The following is a 16,136-nucleotide window of genomic DNA, read 5'->3' on the forward strand; positions in this document are numbered from 1 at the left end:
ATTCAAACTAAAATTCTCCAAAAGGTGCTACTTTTGCAACTTCTAGCAATTTTTAAGGCCTCACAAAAATTCCCAAAAATTCTGATAATATTCCTCTAATGTGATGTACTAATTTCTAAAAATTGAGTTCCTTTGTAATACCCATTTATAATGGGTTACTTATGAATTATAGAGCATGTATAAAAAGTGACACATTTTTAGTGCCTTTTTTAAGCTCTAGGGTACTGTTCATAGAGGGATCTGGCCCCGAGGAACGAGTCGATCGCCTGGGAACAGTCTAGCTGTTCGTATACAGGGGTAGTCTCGAAATTCTTCAAAAATTAGACGGTGCCTTACGGAGCTAATGGCACATAAGTAATGAAACGATATATTCTATGGTATAGAAGGAAACGGGACTTATCCGATGGCAAATCTTAGAATCGAATGTTATTTGATAGCAAATCATAGAATTTCTCCCAATGTAAATATTTGTGCACCTGTTTATGGGTAGTAGCCCGCCTATTAGCTCAATTGTAGATTACCCTAAGCCTAAGAACATGCCCAGAATGGTAACTAGCCAGGCAACTAGGAAAATAAGGGAAGGCCCAAAGTAGCTCCTCCATCTTTATTTGTTCGTTCCTTAGCATTTGTCCATTTTTTGCACTAAAGCATTCGTCCATAATCATGATAATTAGCCCAATGCTACAAGTCAAGTCATGGCAATCACATTTGTTTGTTCCTCCATCTCGTACCCCTCGACCACTCCTCTCTCCTTGGAAAAGAATGCCTGAAGGATGTGAGTTTAATTAGATCCAAACCTTCTTTGTAACTCTAATTTCTTTTTTTCTAATGTTTAAATATTTCAATTAGAATTGACTGGTTGAGAGAGCTTCAAAAGTAGGGGTTGCAATTTCAGTATCTACAGACACAAATGATTTTATTTCTTAGTAGTGCCAACTCTTTTACTATAGTGTGGTAACATGTGAATATGTGATCAAGAAAGCATTTATCTGAAAAGGGAAAAAAGGAAAAAAAATGAACCAGTTACATAGATGGTAGGATCTCAAAAAGGTGACATGTTGACAAAGTGATTATCTTTTTTCATAAACTTTTCAGATCTTGGCAATAATAGTTTTTTTTGGCAATTATGGATGGAGAGAATAGAAGCATCTTAATGAGAATTCTACTCCTTCTCTTAAAGTGTTTTACCCTAGTAGCATTTTATGGTTTCCTTGTATGTACTAATATTGTTTTGAGCAACCAGTATCACTGATTAGTAGTTCATATTCTTGTGATCTGCTAAAGGTTAGCTTTATAATTGCAATAAAAATATTGTTATTGTTACATAGGGTCTCCAGTTTTGCCTCGCTCTAGGCCACCAAAAGGTCAAGACCAGCCTTGTGCATAGATCACTATTATTTGTGAACTAAAATTTATATTTGTTGACTAAATTTAAAATTAAGTATGATACGCCACGTCGGTTTGAGTAGACGTGGACATAATTATTGCGAATTACAACCTCTAGGATCAAATGTAGCACTCAATTTTCCACAATTTGAGAGGCAAAAGTATGATTACAACATCGAGGACCTATTTGGTATTGAACTAAATTAAAAATATTTCATAAAGCAACCAATTTTCTAAAAAAAAACTTGGTTCATGGCTTCAATTCCATGCAACAACTTATCAACTCGCTAGCATTGTCACTCAAGAAATATAGTCTATTGTTGAATAAAGAATACTTGGGAATGGTCCTCAACCCACAGCCATTTGGGGCGGGCAACAATAATCGAGCATGAGCGTGGGATGATGATCCTGATGATCTTTTTATTCTTGGGACGGGCCAACGAACTTGGCCCAACAGGTGCAAAGTTCAGTGTAAGGTTTTACAGGTTGAGGGCTGCACTGGGTTGGGTGCAGTGGTTTGAGCAGGCAAGGGCGGATCAAGAAAAAAGTTCACCAAAAGCTCATTTCAAACTCTATAATTAGCTTAGCTTGCAGTAAACTAAACAACTATGATATTGATTTCCTAGAAGTAGTCAACTCGTATACTACCACTTCTACCATAGATCCATGCGCCCCAATCGAGGAAACCTACATACTCTACTACAACAACTATAATAGTTGGTTATCTTTTCCTTTGTAACTACCCATTCATTTCGTACTACTTTCATTCTCTTTTACTTGTCGTTTAAAACATCGATGTGGTCTTAAAAACACGTTTGATTATTATTTTTTATAACTAACTCTTGATAAAATTTAATAAAAATTAGATAATGTCAAAGTATTTTTTATGTGTCAAATTTTAATAGTTTTTTTATATTAGTGATCAAAGTTTCTAAAGTTTGACTACACATATTCTATGACGACGATATCTATTTGAGAACGGGGGTAGTAATATTTGTTCGGTCCATGTAATTAGGTAGCATGATATTTGAGTAATACTTAATAGAATTAATTGTATTAAACTTGTACATATTGTATAGGTCAATAGTACATCTTTCTAATAAGGGCAAGAACAATACAATTCTAAGAAACATTTATTTAGTTTTAAGCTTCCTTGTATGCGGATCAGAGACATATTAGGGAACAGAGGTAGTACATAATTTAAGCATCTGTGTCGGCCATGGGTCTCTTAGATGATGTAGTGCTAACAATCGACCTTCCAGTGCTTGAGCCCCTCACATTTTAGCCAAGACTGCAATCCAAGCGCCATCTAAATTATAAGTATGCGGCATGCTCCAAATCTTTCCAAGAAAAGAGATCACCACTTTACTCATCTATACAACTTGATACAGCACAAGATCTCTCTCGTTGTTTTCTAACTCCCTTGTGAAATGTCTGGATATTCATAAGCTATTAGAATTTTCCAGTGGCAACCAATCAAACACCTTCATCTATAAGTATCTTAGCCCTAGAATATTCATCCAGCATTATCTACTTTGGGTTTGGGTTTTTCTCTATTTTTCAAGTATTTGAAGCCAACGTATTTTTAGTTACCATCTTTGGCCCTTGGACGGACGTCCAACTACTAGTAGATAGAGGTGTGAAATTTGATCCAAGGATCTATTACGGTGATTGAAAAATTAACATAGTTTTTAAAGCACTTGAAAATAGTCACGGCCTATCTACTTTATTAATATCTAGACATCTCCTATCATTTAAAATATGTTGCTTTAGAAACTTTCATACTTCACCATGAAACAAGAGGCCTCGGCATGACAAGAAAGTGTGTACATGCAGAGGTACTTAGCCGCCCATTAATTCAGCATTTCACTTGAAGCTTAGCACACAACATCCGCATTTGCACAGCATTGATGCGAATATTTTTCCTTCTTACCTCACATCAGTTTTTTCCTACGGTTTGATAGATAAATAGATAATACAGATGACCCTTTATCTGCTCTCTTGTAATGATTTTTTCTGAGCTCACGAGCGCGTGCATATATTTGTCGTCTTTTTAAAAAAAAAGAACATGTACACATGTTTGTTGACTTCTGTTAGCTTTCGATCAGCTGCATGTAGCTATGTACGGCTTGTCTACTTATCGGAATGGACCACGGGTATTTCTTTCTGGAGCTGTGCTCATATGTGCAATGTGCCTCAATGTGTTCTTCCAGATGGAGTGAATTAAGACACTTGATCAACCACATGATTTGCTCATTGTACTTCATTCTGACAGTGTGGGTAACTGATAGAGTTGTTTGCAGCAGAGCTATTGTAAGTATCCTTTAGATGTAATGTAGGGATCTTTGTATTGTGGTATTGTGGTGATTGGTGAAACCTATACCATTGTTCGTTTCTCTAGCTTCACTGCAGTGCAGCATAGACTGGGCTGGGAATGCAAGTCAAACCGATCTGAGCGGAGGAGGCCATCAGAGACTGCAAGTGTGATTATTCAATCATCACTCGTCCTTGGCTCTGACAGGTCGTAAAGCTCGCGTTTGTTGGCTTCCTTTGGACCTGGACGCCTCCCTACTGCCACATGATAGGTTTATCTGTCCGTAGGCGCAGGCTTTGTGCCGCCCTCGTTTAGACAACCGGTCCCTGGTTAAGCTGTCGCTTCGGTCCATCCTCCATCGTCTGATTGACGATGCTCGCACCAGTCTTTTTATTGGAGGGGGCACTTCAGCCTTCCGTTCATCGCTCAACATCTCGGCATTACTGACATCGTTTTCTGCGATCACGGTATTTTCAGTACACCACACGTTATTACGTTGAGATCGGCACAGAGAGAGGTCTGATGTCTGTATCGATCTACCTCCTGATGCAGTTATGCTTTCGGTCGTAGCGGTAGAATTGATAGCGCCGGGACACCAGTAGCGGTGTCCTGTACACCGAGATTAAATGGCGACGTGTGCACATGACCCGACCATGCACCGCCCGCCACGGAGGGCGTGAACCACCGTGGTAGTGAGAGGTGAGGAGCACGGCACGGGTCCCCGGCGCTGCATGCGGCCCTGTGGCCTTGCCGTGCCGTCTCGACACCGCAACAGTGGTAGCCACCGCGCCGTACTGCCTGCCTGCCTGACCCACCCGACCCGACCCGACCGACCTGGCTCCGCAAATTGAAACGCCTTCAATGGATTACCAACCCTGCAACCGCATTGTCGATTTGTCGCTGGATTCCATTCGGATCGGATCTCTAATTTCCCGCGGAGAATTTTATTAGTAGAGGATGAGGACAACAAGATTTTATCCTTATAAAATTATAAATAGTAAAAATCATATTCTTATCAGATTTAATGGTGACAGGTATGAGAAGCATTCTTCAACCCATTTTTCTGCGGGGACCCATTTCATCCTGGTGATGGTGGCCCAGGCGGAAGCTAGGCACATGGCCCAGCCTAGGTGGGTGTGCACGAGGGAGCCTGGCGGGGTGACTCAGGTCGGGGCGCTATGATCAAACGGCTATGTGGATTGACGGACGCAGAAGAGGTCTAGTTGGACGGTTAACTCTTCAATTGTTAGCGGGATAGGTTCTCTGTCGAGTCCCTATTCCCTACGTGGAGACGGAGATAATAAGAAAATAGTTCCGTGAGCAAGGACGGAGATGGAGACGGGGATAAGAAACTATTCTTCGACAAGTAATTTTCGTTAACAACTCTAGTTAGATAACCTCATCCGATTTTAATTCACGAACCAAACACTAAGTAAATCTAAAGTTATGAACGAACGATCGCAATCGTCCTAGTACCATGAACCAAACACATTCTTAACCTTCTATCTGCATATAATTTCTTGTCAAACCTTGATCGGTCCCGCAACCGACGTTTCTGTGATGGGAGATCACGATCCAGCCGGCAGATCCCGGTGTCAACACGACCGAGATACGGACGCTGCGTTGGCACCTGGCACCCGCTCGCCATGGCGTCAATTTTTTTCGTCCGTAAACTAACAAACCCCACCTGTCACCCGACTGCAGCGCGTACGCCGACACATCTCGCCACGCGTGCGTACGCAGCAACGGCCTCGGCCCATGGTGGCTGGTTGGTGCCTGGCTGATAAGCTAGTGAGACCGGTGAGCTTCTGTCCCCACGCACCAGCAAGCATGATCTGGTTAGCGATTTCAATTTCGTTTGATAATTTTTTCTGTTCACCAGTGAAATGATCGAAAATTTGAAATTTCAGCTTTAGTCTTTTTTTTATTCTTTGCTTTATGAGTCTTATGGGTCTATGAAAAAAAAATTAAAATTAGTTATTTTATTCTTATCAGAAATTTATGAAATTTTGTCGAAATTTTAGGAACGGGTTGATTAAAACCGTGAGAAAAATATGCCTTTGTAGCCTCTTAGAAACTCCCTATGCCTTGTTTGGTTGCTACCCTATTAGCTGCCTGTCCCAGACATCACCGTTGGACTGACTAATATGATAAGATAGAACGTCTATCATATCTTCCTAGCGGTGAGATCTTCGCGTCGATCATTATGCGTCATACTCCCTTCGATTGTAAATGTAAATCGTTTTAGATTTATACATAAGAATTAAAAAAGTAGATCAAATGATCTTGTTACCTTTTATTTATTCTGCATTAGAAAAGATAACTCATTCATTTGTGAGAGTAATGACATTTATTAAATAAGGGTAAGATGGGAACAAGAGAGAAAAAAGTGCATAGAAGTTCAAGAATGACTTATATTTAGAGAATAGTTGAGGAGGCTAAAACAACTTACATTTACAAACAGATGGAGTATTTTTTATCCTCAACAACACTGATTTATTATTGAGCAGTTAACTCTAACCTACTTACTGGGTCTGTTATCAGCGCTCAAGCTCAAGCGTGAACGGTTGCCCGACTCCAGCTGCTCAGCTGCCTGCAGTAATCACCGGTTGTTGTATTTCTTATCGTTATTTTTTGCCATTGGTTGCTTAATTAAGTCCATAAAGCACTGTGTACTCGCACAGAAATGGAGACTGACCGACCGTGCTGCTATTGCTTAGCTCACACTGGTGCTTGTATGCTTTCTTTTGTACTTCTGTATGTAATATTTTTGGTCGGTAAGAAAAAGTGGAAAAAAGGATTATCAGGTTGCCGATGCTACTTTTTGTTTCAACGGAGGACATGTTTTTTAATCCTTAAATCAGATGTGTTCTCTATCCCTTTTTAAGTAAGCTAACAACAACTTGAACTAATACTTGTGTTTATATACTTCTAAGTAATGAAGCATATTTCCACTTAATCCAATCTCAGGCTAAAGTCTCCAACCAGACTGGCTTATCTCAAGCTTACCTGACCAGACAAAAAGCATCAAAGTTTCAGACAACCTTCAGGCAACACTTTTTCTCAAGCCACTTCCAATCCTTTTTCTTAGGTGGTATCTTAAGGAGAGAGATTAAAGAATTAGTGTTAAGAAATAATCTTTTAATGTATGGTGTTTATATGTTGTTTCTGTATATCTCTTAAGATAATTAATAGTTGCATGTAGCATATTAAAACTATCATTTTGATCATGTGATCAATTATGTTAATTTACAGGAGATAAGGGGTGAGCAGTTTGTGTCATGGAAGATGCGGATGATCAAATATGAGGGGAGAACATAAAGAGGAAACTGCATTATCCTAATACGATGTTTTACTTCTTGGACGACTTAACTAGCTAATTTCTTCTATAAAAAATAAACTTCATCTCTTCTCCTTAAATAACTTATCACATCAATTTTTTATTTACATGATCATCTAATTAATATTAAAAAACCAAAACATTGGTTTTTTTAATATTAACCCCAGTCAGGTCAGCTGCCACACGCCGTGAAAAAGAAGCACCGGAAGGAAACTTACGCTGCAGTAGCCGCGGCAGTGAAAAGTACGGCGGCGCAATGACTGCGGTAGGCGCCAGGCCAGGTAAGCACCGCGTAAATTTCAGCGTCTGCCGCAGTAATTACCAGGCCCCCACGTCGGCGTCCGCCTCGAGATGCCCGTCCTGCGACGCAGCCAGCGCCGGATGGCCATTGGCCGCCGCGATCCGTTTCCACCCTCCTCCCTCCCTCCACCTCGCCTGTGGCCTTAAACGCTGCCCCTCGCACCCGCCATTTTTAATACCGCGCGAGCCTCTCGCTGCGCGGTGGGTGTGGTGCCGTGCCGGGTTGTCTGTCTCCACTCTCGGCGCTGCCGCCCCCGTCCGCGAGGTGGCAGAGCAGAGGGAGCGGTTTTGTCCTGACGAGAGATGCGGGTTGGTGGCGGTGAGGCGGGGTTACGTTTCCGCGGCGGCAGTGGCGGAGAGGAGGCGGTGCCGAGGAGGGGAGGGGCCGTGGAGGAGGGGGAGGGAAGCAGGCGCTCGGTGAGCTCGACGAGCCGTGGGAGCGGATCGTCTCGCGGCGACTCGGTCAGTGATCCTGCATTGCCCCGTTTGTTTGTGTTGCTTGTTCGTGATAGTGTTTGCTTGTGGCGTGATTCAAGTGCCAAACTTTTGGGTGCTATTGGAGGTGCGGATGCGGGGGTGAATTCGCTTTCCTTTTGCATTTTGGTGATAGTGATGACAAATTTGGCATGACCAGATTGCGAAAGAGCGCCATGTTTGTGCAAAAGCTTGGTGCAATGTTGGGTTATTAGTATGGTCGAATAGTCCAAGTGATACTAAATTTTTTTTGCTTATCTTTGGATGGAAGCGGTCTCACACAGATCTAGGTAGTCTATGCGACCATGCCATTTTGTTTTCCTGTTGTTGATTTCTGTGCAGTGTTTTTTTTTTCTCTCTCCCCCCTGCTCCAGCGTTTTCCTTTTGTTTTTCTGGACTGTTAGCGGGCCTAAACCCTTGGTCACTGGGCGAAAAGGGTGTGTACTTTTGGATGATGAAATTTCCTCCTTTTTTCAACCTTAGTTTTGATCGATTCTTTGCAAGTTGCAACTTGTTATACTATGGTTGTTTTGCTTATCTAAGTCAATTGTTAGTGCAGCCTTTAACCAGCTACGTGCGCACGGGTGGCCGACCAAGGACAGATCTGCAGCCTGACAAGCTGCTCACTTCCTCCTCCTCCTCCTCCTCCTATGGTGAGCACAATGTGGTGAACAGCTCATTGCTTGAATTATTGTAGTCTTACACTCTTTGATTGTTGCTTTCTTTTGGAAAACACTGTTTGACTGTATTGCTTGTTAATGCTCGGTTTCGGTACAACTTTACAGCCATAAAGTTGAATGACTTTTGCCTTCTGAAGCTTCTGCAGCTTCCACAGAGCCTCAAGAGGAGGATGCGGCATTGAAGGGCTTGAAGGACGAGAGGTGGGTACATGTACGACTCCAAGAGCCGACCAAGAATGCAGTCCCCCGTTCCACTGGAGGTAATATTCTTGAACTTGGTGATGGTCAAGTTGGTTCACGAGCACTAATTTGTTATGACCATATCCTGTTTGATAGAATGCCAAGGTCAGCAGCATCGACAGGATGCTGTTCTTTTCCATGGTAGGAAGGAACGGATGCAACGGCCTGCCTCTCTTGATTTTGGTTGCCCTGTTGTTTCTAGACCCCCAACGCATTCTCCAGGGTTCTTAGTCAGTTGTGTGGGGGCGATGAACAAGGGATTGGGTGTATCATCACACAATAGGTCAGATGTGTTGTCTAGTCCAGGGACACCGAACTACCATCAGCGTGGAACAACAGTTGTTGGGTACCAGCAGGGGTGTACTTCTGAAAGAGTGCTCCCACCTTCAAGTGGCCATAGAAGGCATCCAGGAAGTTTACCTTATAACAGTAGGAGGACACTCCCCTCAAAATGGGAGGATGCAGAGAGGTGGATCTTTAGTCCAAACCCCAGCAATGCTCTCGGGAGGTCAGTCCCGCAACATTGGAGACCAAAATCCAAAAGTGGACCTCTTGGAACTCCTGGAAGATTTAGTGGAGCATACTCATCTGTTTCGTCGTCGGCAACTTTCCTTGACAGTGGTAGAGTTGGAAATATTACAGTGAACTCACCTTACTTGGCCGGAGTCTTGCTACCTGAGCGTGTTTGTAGGGGTAGTTTGCACACAGGAAGGGATCTAAGCAGAGCATCGGGTGAGGATAGCAGCAATGGACGAGGAGGCAGGTCTGGTCAATCGATTGGTGGGCATCCTACTAAGAGGTCTACCAGGGTTTCCCAGCAATTTGAGTCATACCAGTCATTGTCTACTTCCCATCAATCTATTATAGGTACATGCGTTATGCTCTTAAGCACTGTATATAATCATTCTTTCTTTTAAGTTTTGGCTAGCATTGGAATACCGTTGAATAATGTGGATGATAAAAGACTGATTCTTGAACATGTTACAGTTTTCTTGAACAAAAGTGAAGCAGAATTTCCTATTGAACTAGAATGTTGTCGGTGATTTGAATGTTGATAGGCAGCTTGGTTCTAATGTTATTCAGCATAACACAATGCATTCAACCTTATTGCTTATGAAAATATACTCAAATTTCTCAAAGAGGCATTAAATATCCTTTTGAAACATCGTTTTCTTCTTGTACAGATGGACTTATTGAAATCACGAAGGATTCTACCACTAGCAGCACCCCTATAGTTGTGAGGAAGAATGTGGCAACACAAACAAGCCCTGATATAAGCAGATCATCTTCTCCCAGCATGAGGCCTTCATTTTCAGGTTCACTATCGGTGCAACAAGTCAAAGAGCTGGAGAGTAGTTTCTCTAAGCTTGAGATCAGGGATGTGCAGATGGATGATCGGGTGACTCTGACTAGGTGGTCCAAGAAACATGTCACACGAGGCTCTGAAAAGAACTCAACAAATATTATAGAATGGAAAAAAAAGACAATGGAATCTAAATCTTCTGCCTGGGAAGTAACAGAAACTGAGCAGAGTATATCAAAGTAAGGAACTGCTATTTCTGTTTACCCTTTTTAGATTAGTTAGTTGTTTGACCGGTCCCATCCAGGCATACCGTTATTTCTATGCACCATTTTTTAGTATCAGACCAACTCAATAGATGTTTACATCCTATAATGGTGCTACATATTCTTCGATTGTCTCTTCTAATATGCTAGTCTGCCTCAACTCTGTTATTTTCCTAGTGCATTTTTATATTACTAAGGCATAACTGTCACTCTTTCTAAAAAAAATTGATGCAAGCAAAAGAATGAGGGGAAGTCCTTGCACAACTAATATAATGGTGCCTGAATTTGCTTTGTAAGACTTCCAACGAAGAGCTTTTGAAATAGGATATTAAAGGGAGCAGAAGGTACACATATAACATTAGTACATAGTTAATATAGCTAGGGTGCCTATCATATTTATTTATTTTGCCGTTACATCTGGGTCTGTCCTAGTTTGAAGTGGGGGATGATTTGCACTTTTTGTGCCTGTACAGCTAGTAGTCTCGCATCTTTTACCCGTTCGGTAAATCTGCAAGTAGTTCTAACATTTGGTGGAAGGTTAATATGGGGATTTGAGCAGCTAATGAAGCTGTCATACATTTACCGTGTTTTGCCAAATGCTGATGGATGTACTTGTTTGTTCAAAGGATTGAGGGAGAGGGTGCAAAAATTACTGCATGGGAGAATATGCAAAAGGCAGAAGCAGAAGCAGCGATACAAAAGCTTGTGGTATGCTTGTTTCTCTGTTTACGGCTTTCTTGAATCATTTTCTTGCTTCCTATGTGTGCGTTACCTTTTTCTTTCTTTTACATACTTCGTTCTTGTTTCCTGGCTGCTTGGAAGTTTGATATCCACTCATACTTGTGATTCCTCAGATAAAACTTGAAAAGAAACGACCGTACTCTCTGGAGAGGATTTTCAACACCCTCAGGTCTGGTCATAGGAAAACACAGGTGGTACGCAGTACATCAACTGCCAATCATGATCAGCAGATTTCAAGGACTATCAGACGGACATCACACCTAAGCAAGAATGGTCAAATGAGTTCGTTGAGTGGCTGCTTCACATGCCATGCTTTCTAGAGATATATGAATAGCAGGAACACACAAACGAACGGACAATTCAAAACCCATATGGTATAGACAATACCACCAAAACCCAAATGTGCTTTTGAAAACTGATTTTGCGTAGTCTAGCTAAACAAAAAAAAATGCACTGTAGATAGTTTTAGGTAAGAATTATCAGACCATAAAAAAAATGCTATCCTGTTGTGCACTTGTATAGATTTTATGCTCTTCTATCTGTACCAACTGGCCTATTTCTGAGAAATAGTCATGTTGGTAATTCAACTAAAAGTATTTTTTGGCCATACATTCTGATAATATTATAATTATGCCGTATGTACCAATAATCATGTAGTATGTACCTTAAATCCATGTGCGCACTTAACACCAGCATTTTGTATTTTCAGGCACTATTATTACTTTCAAGATGGGAAGCAGAGGAAAAATCAGAGGCCTGTCAATGAAGAACTGGGGCCCGCCAAAAAATTTCAGCCGATGGCCTGTCTACAACAGGGGTCAGATTCTGTTATTTCCGTTAGTTTTGATTCTGCCAGGGGAACAGAAGAAAGTATACACTAAATGAGAGGAGCTGCTGCTGCCATTCATTCCTTGTGGATTGTGATTATTAGTATCTCACCCTGCCATTCATTCCTTGTGGATTGTGATTATTAGTATCTCACCACATAAAAATAAAAAGTTCCTCGTCTTTCAGTTATCCAGTTCATATTATCGCAGAAGCTATAATAGAGTAATATCATTTACGTTCCAGTCTGAGAGAGCTAGGAATACTGTGGCTTTGCTTCACCCCCAACGTGATCGGCAATCAGATGGTGTAGAAGGGAACCACGTCATTACGCCATGGTGTTTTTTGGCTTGGCTTTGAACATGAGGCGTGTTCCTATTGCTGCTGATCATGCTTATGCCGGGGCATAGACTACTTTATTCTCTGAACCTCAAAACAATGGCACTCTAATCTCATGGGTGTAGGATGGCTTGTGCAGTGCGCACCTACTCGTATGCTGGGCTTCTTGATACCATGTCCGCGGCATGGTCCCTGGAGAGTCGCCATAGTGACCCTACCATGTGCTAAGCCAGAAGTTGAGAAACACCGCCATCCGCTTGCGGTTCTGGAGCAGAACTCCTTTCAAGCGTCAAGATTCAGCTAATCATGGTCGTGGAGGTCATCCTCCGTCTTGACTCCACCCAAGAGCTCAGCTCTATGATCTTGGGACGTCCGCCCAAAAGCTCCGTGATCTTTCGTCCCAAGAGGTTGTGTTTAGGTCCCTTTTAAAAAGAAGGGTACTTTCTTTGGCCACAATCGAGCGGGCTAGAAAGGGGCAAGCATCCAGAATTGTCTTCCTTAAAGAGGGCAGCACCAACACCAGATTCTTTCATGTCATGGTGAATGGCCACAGCCTGCAGGAAGCACAACCGGATTATAAGATTGCGCACAAGGCACCACTGGGCAACCTCGCATGACGACATGGCTTTCGTCACCTAGCTTCACTTCCAACATTTCATGGCTACCTCATGCACGAGAGACGCTTATACTAACTGGGACCTTCTTGACCTCCCTCGTGTGGACCTTTCCTCGCTTGATGGCCATCCTTCCGAGGACGAAATCTTTTCCGCCATCAAGCTCTCGTCTTAGGAAAAGGCTCCAGGGCCCGATGGCTTCACTGGGTGTCTTTTTGTGGCTACCTGCCCATCATCAGACACGGCATTTTGGCGATCGTCAGGGCTTTTTTTGACTTGAGGTCATCTCGAGTCCACCTCCTAAACTCGACAAACATTGTGCTTCTCCCAAACAAAGCAGGGGCTAAGGCAATTACGGAGTTTAGGCCTATTAGTCTGATCCACTCCATCACCAAGTTAGTCTCCAAAATTTTGGCCCTCCGGCTTAAGCTGCTTCTTGAGTCTTTTGTCTCAGGCTGTCAAAGTGCGTTCATCAAGCAACGATGCATTCAAGATAACTACATGAAAATTAGGGGTGTGGCCAAGCTCCTTCATCGAAGTTGCACTCCCTCTCTCCTCTTCAAGCTGGACATCTCTAAAGCTTTTAATTTAGTGTGTTGGGATTACCTTCTTGATCTCCTTTCCAACCTAGGGTTCCCGTAGAGGTGGTGAGACCTTCTCTCAATCCTTCTCACATCCTTTACTTCGAGAGTCATCCTGAATGGAATTCCGAGGGCTCCCATAGCGCATGGGAGGGGCCTGCGGCAGGGGGGGGGGGGCCTTTGTCCCCCATGCTATTCACGCAGGACATTGACCATCTCCATCATTTGCTCTCCTTGAATACTCGGTGGGCATTTCAACTCTGACAAGATGCGTGTGTAAATCTATGCAGACGGCATCGTGGTTTTCATTGCCCCCTCATCTCATGTTGTGGCCATGTTTGCTCTCATCTTGCACTCATTTGGCAAGACATCTAGTCTGCAGACCATCTTCGCAAAGATCTCGGTCTCGCCAATCATATGTGAAGGTATTGACCTATCCACGGTCCTCTCTGGCCTGCCGATGATTGTTTCTGCCTCCCCGATTACTTACCTTGGCCTGTCCCTCACCTTTGATCGCTTAAAAGCCTCGACCTTGCAGCCGATGGAGAATACAGTAACAGGGAAGATGTCTTCCTGGAAAGGAAGAAACATGACACATTTGGGGCGTCTTACTCTCGTCAAAGCTGTGATGATATCCTAGCCTATACATTTCCTAGCTACAATCAAAGCTCCGGAATCATCAAAGCAAGCAGGCAATTTCTTTGGACTGGCTACACGCCTATCACATGCAACAAATGCAAGGTCAGTTGGAAGAGGTCTATAGTAAAAAGCACTTGTGAGCCTTAAAGTCCTTGATCTGGAGCTCTTTGGCAGGATGCTCATGTAGCGATGGCTTTGGCATGAGTGGAACTCGACACATAAGGTTTGGATTAGCATGGAAGTGCCATGTGATGACATCGATAGGCTTCTCTTCGCGACTGCCACCTCCATTTCGATTGGAAATGATGAAAATGTGTCCTTTTGGCATTCTTCTTGGGCTAGGGGGTTAAGCCCAAAGACCACGCCCCACTGCTTTTTGGTAGCTCTACTACTAAAAGGTGTTCCCTCCGGGAGGCGGTGGCATAGAGACAATGAATCTCAGACATTGCCTCTCTACGCCATGTTTCGCGGGACCATATTTCCCAATTGATTTGCCTATGGAAGACCATGAGGAAAATCAATCTTTAACCTATAGTCCTTGATTCCATAACTTGGAACCTCTCTGGTCAAGGCATTTACACTGCTCAAGCCGCATACTCCTTGATGTTCATGGGGTCAATTTGCACAAATTTTTAAAGCTAATCTGTAAGGCTTGGGCACCGCCAAAATGTAAATTCTTTGCCTGGCTCGCGGTCCAAGATAGACTTTGGACTGCAAATTGCCTCGCTCATAGGGATTGGCCTTGCAATCCTATATGCGCCTTATGCAAGCACTCCCAAGAGACTTGCCTCCATTTGTTTGCAGAATGCCCCATTTTCCAGAAGGGTCTGGAGAAGACTAGCTCAAAAATTGGAGTAGCTGGCCATCCTCCCTGAGGCTTGGCACCTCTTTTCCTTGGTCCTAGACTAGTGGTCCTCAGTGGTAAACTGCGTCTCCTCGTCAAGAAAAGCAATGAGGACACTCACAATGCTAGTCTCTTGGGAGATTTGGATGGAGAGAAACAGACTCACCTTTGATAGTGCGGAGAAATCGACTGTTAGGGTTTTGAGCTTCATCCTCGAGGAGGCTGAGCTTTGATTTTTTTTTTTGCCAAAGCATGTCATTTAAGACGCTTTATGTCACGAGAATAATATCTGTTGTTCTTTTTCTTTCTCTCTGGGTGCGGGTTATGCCGGTTCTAGGTAAACCCCACCTGATTTATCTTGTACTTTAGCTCGTTGGCTTTTCCTCTTTTTAAAACATATCGGTAGCTCTCCTACCGGTTACGTTTCAAAAAAATAATTTTGCGATCAATTGGGTCGATGTTTTATAGGGCTAAAGTTGCATGGTTGTCACTCATTAAAAAACAAATTTAATTCTAAATCTGGTAGCTCATAACTGGCTGCATTGACATTCCGAAGATTGGGGCAAGCAAAATCAGTGGTCATGTTATATTAGCAGCTTTCTAACTTCAGAGACTTCAGAATTCTAACAGCAGCAGCAGCTTAAGCGGAAAACTAGAGGCACAAAAAGAGCAAAGGCAAGGTTGTCGCGTCGCTACCTACTTGAACCAAAGCAGCACTGAGCAAACCGATACTTGGCCATATGGAATGCAAAGAAAGCAAGGTACTTTTCATTCACCAACAAACATTTCATGTCCTATTGTCATATCGGCATATTGTCCACTTCGCTGAATCTGCAACTGGTGTTACTTTATTAGTGACATGATCATGTGGGAAACTGAAGGCACTACAGACGATTTGCTCACTAGAGCACATGTCTCGCTCAGCACATCTTATAAGAAAGCACAGTCCATCAGTAATACACACAAAGAAAAGTCAAAGTGATATCTGACCAAAACTGCAGCGCAGATGTTCGAGCTTGAACATACATTGAGTCAATTGTTAGCTTGTAAGCTTGAAACTGTGGAAGCGGGGTGCCCAGAATTAGACACCTAATCTTCCCAAAATCAATTTGCAGATGGTACATATCGACATCGAAGGGTTTCCGATCTTTTGGAAAGACACCCTCAAACATACAGAGGCGTACCTGAGATCGTAAAGTTTCTCTGAGGGCACATACACAAAATGCCAGCCTACCAAAGGTGATCATAAGTCG

At 42.9% G+C, this 16,136-nt stretch overlaps 1 protein-coding gene across 1 annotated transcript; it reads left to right on the forward strand.

Moving 5' to 3' along the window:
- Positions 1-7,436: 7,436 nt before the first annotated feature.
- On the forward strand, positions 7,437-12,058 carry LOC133899336 (uncharacterized). Its single transcript, XM_062340323.1, has 9 exons — positions 7,437-7,664; positions 7,701-7,802; positions 8,374-8,467; positions 8,632-8,754; positions 8,831-9,601; positions 9,919-10,276; positions 10,927-11,008; positions 11,155-11,415; positions 11,751-12,058. The coding sequence occupies exons 1-8, from the start codon at positions 7,644-7,646 to the stop codon at positions 11,359-11,361; spliced, it is 1,758 nt and encodes a 585-aa protein (XP_062196307.1). The 5' UTR covers positions 7,437-7,643; the 3' UTR covers positions 11,362-11,415; positions 11,751-12,058.
- Positions 12,059-16,136: the final 4,078 nt, after the last annotated feature.

This window comes from Phragmites australis, chromosome 18 (assembly GCF_958298935.1).
Source record: "Phragmites australis chromosome 18, lpPhrAust1.1, whole genome shotgun sequence".
Lineage (NCBI taxonomy): Eukaryota > Viridiplantae > Streptophyta > Magnoliopsida > Poales > Poaceae > Phragmites > Phragmites australis.

Bases quoted from the DNA above. Each gene is read 5' to 3' on its own strand.
- LOC133899336 (XM_062340323.1), top strand. From the start codon at position 7,644: ATGCGGGTTGGTGGCGGTGAG. The intron at 7,803-8,373 runs GTCAGTGATCCT...TTGTTAGTGCAG, and splicing joins GATCGTCTCGCGGCGACTCG to CCTTTAACCAGCTACGTGCG. The intron at 8,468-8,631 runs GTGAGCACAATG...TGCCTTCTGAAG, and splicing joins CTCCTCCTCCTCCTCCTATG to CTTCTGCAGCTTCCACAGAG.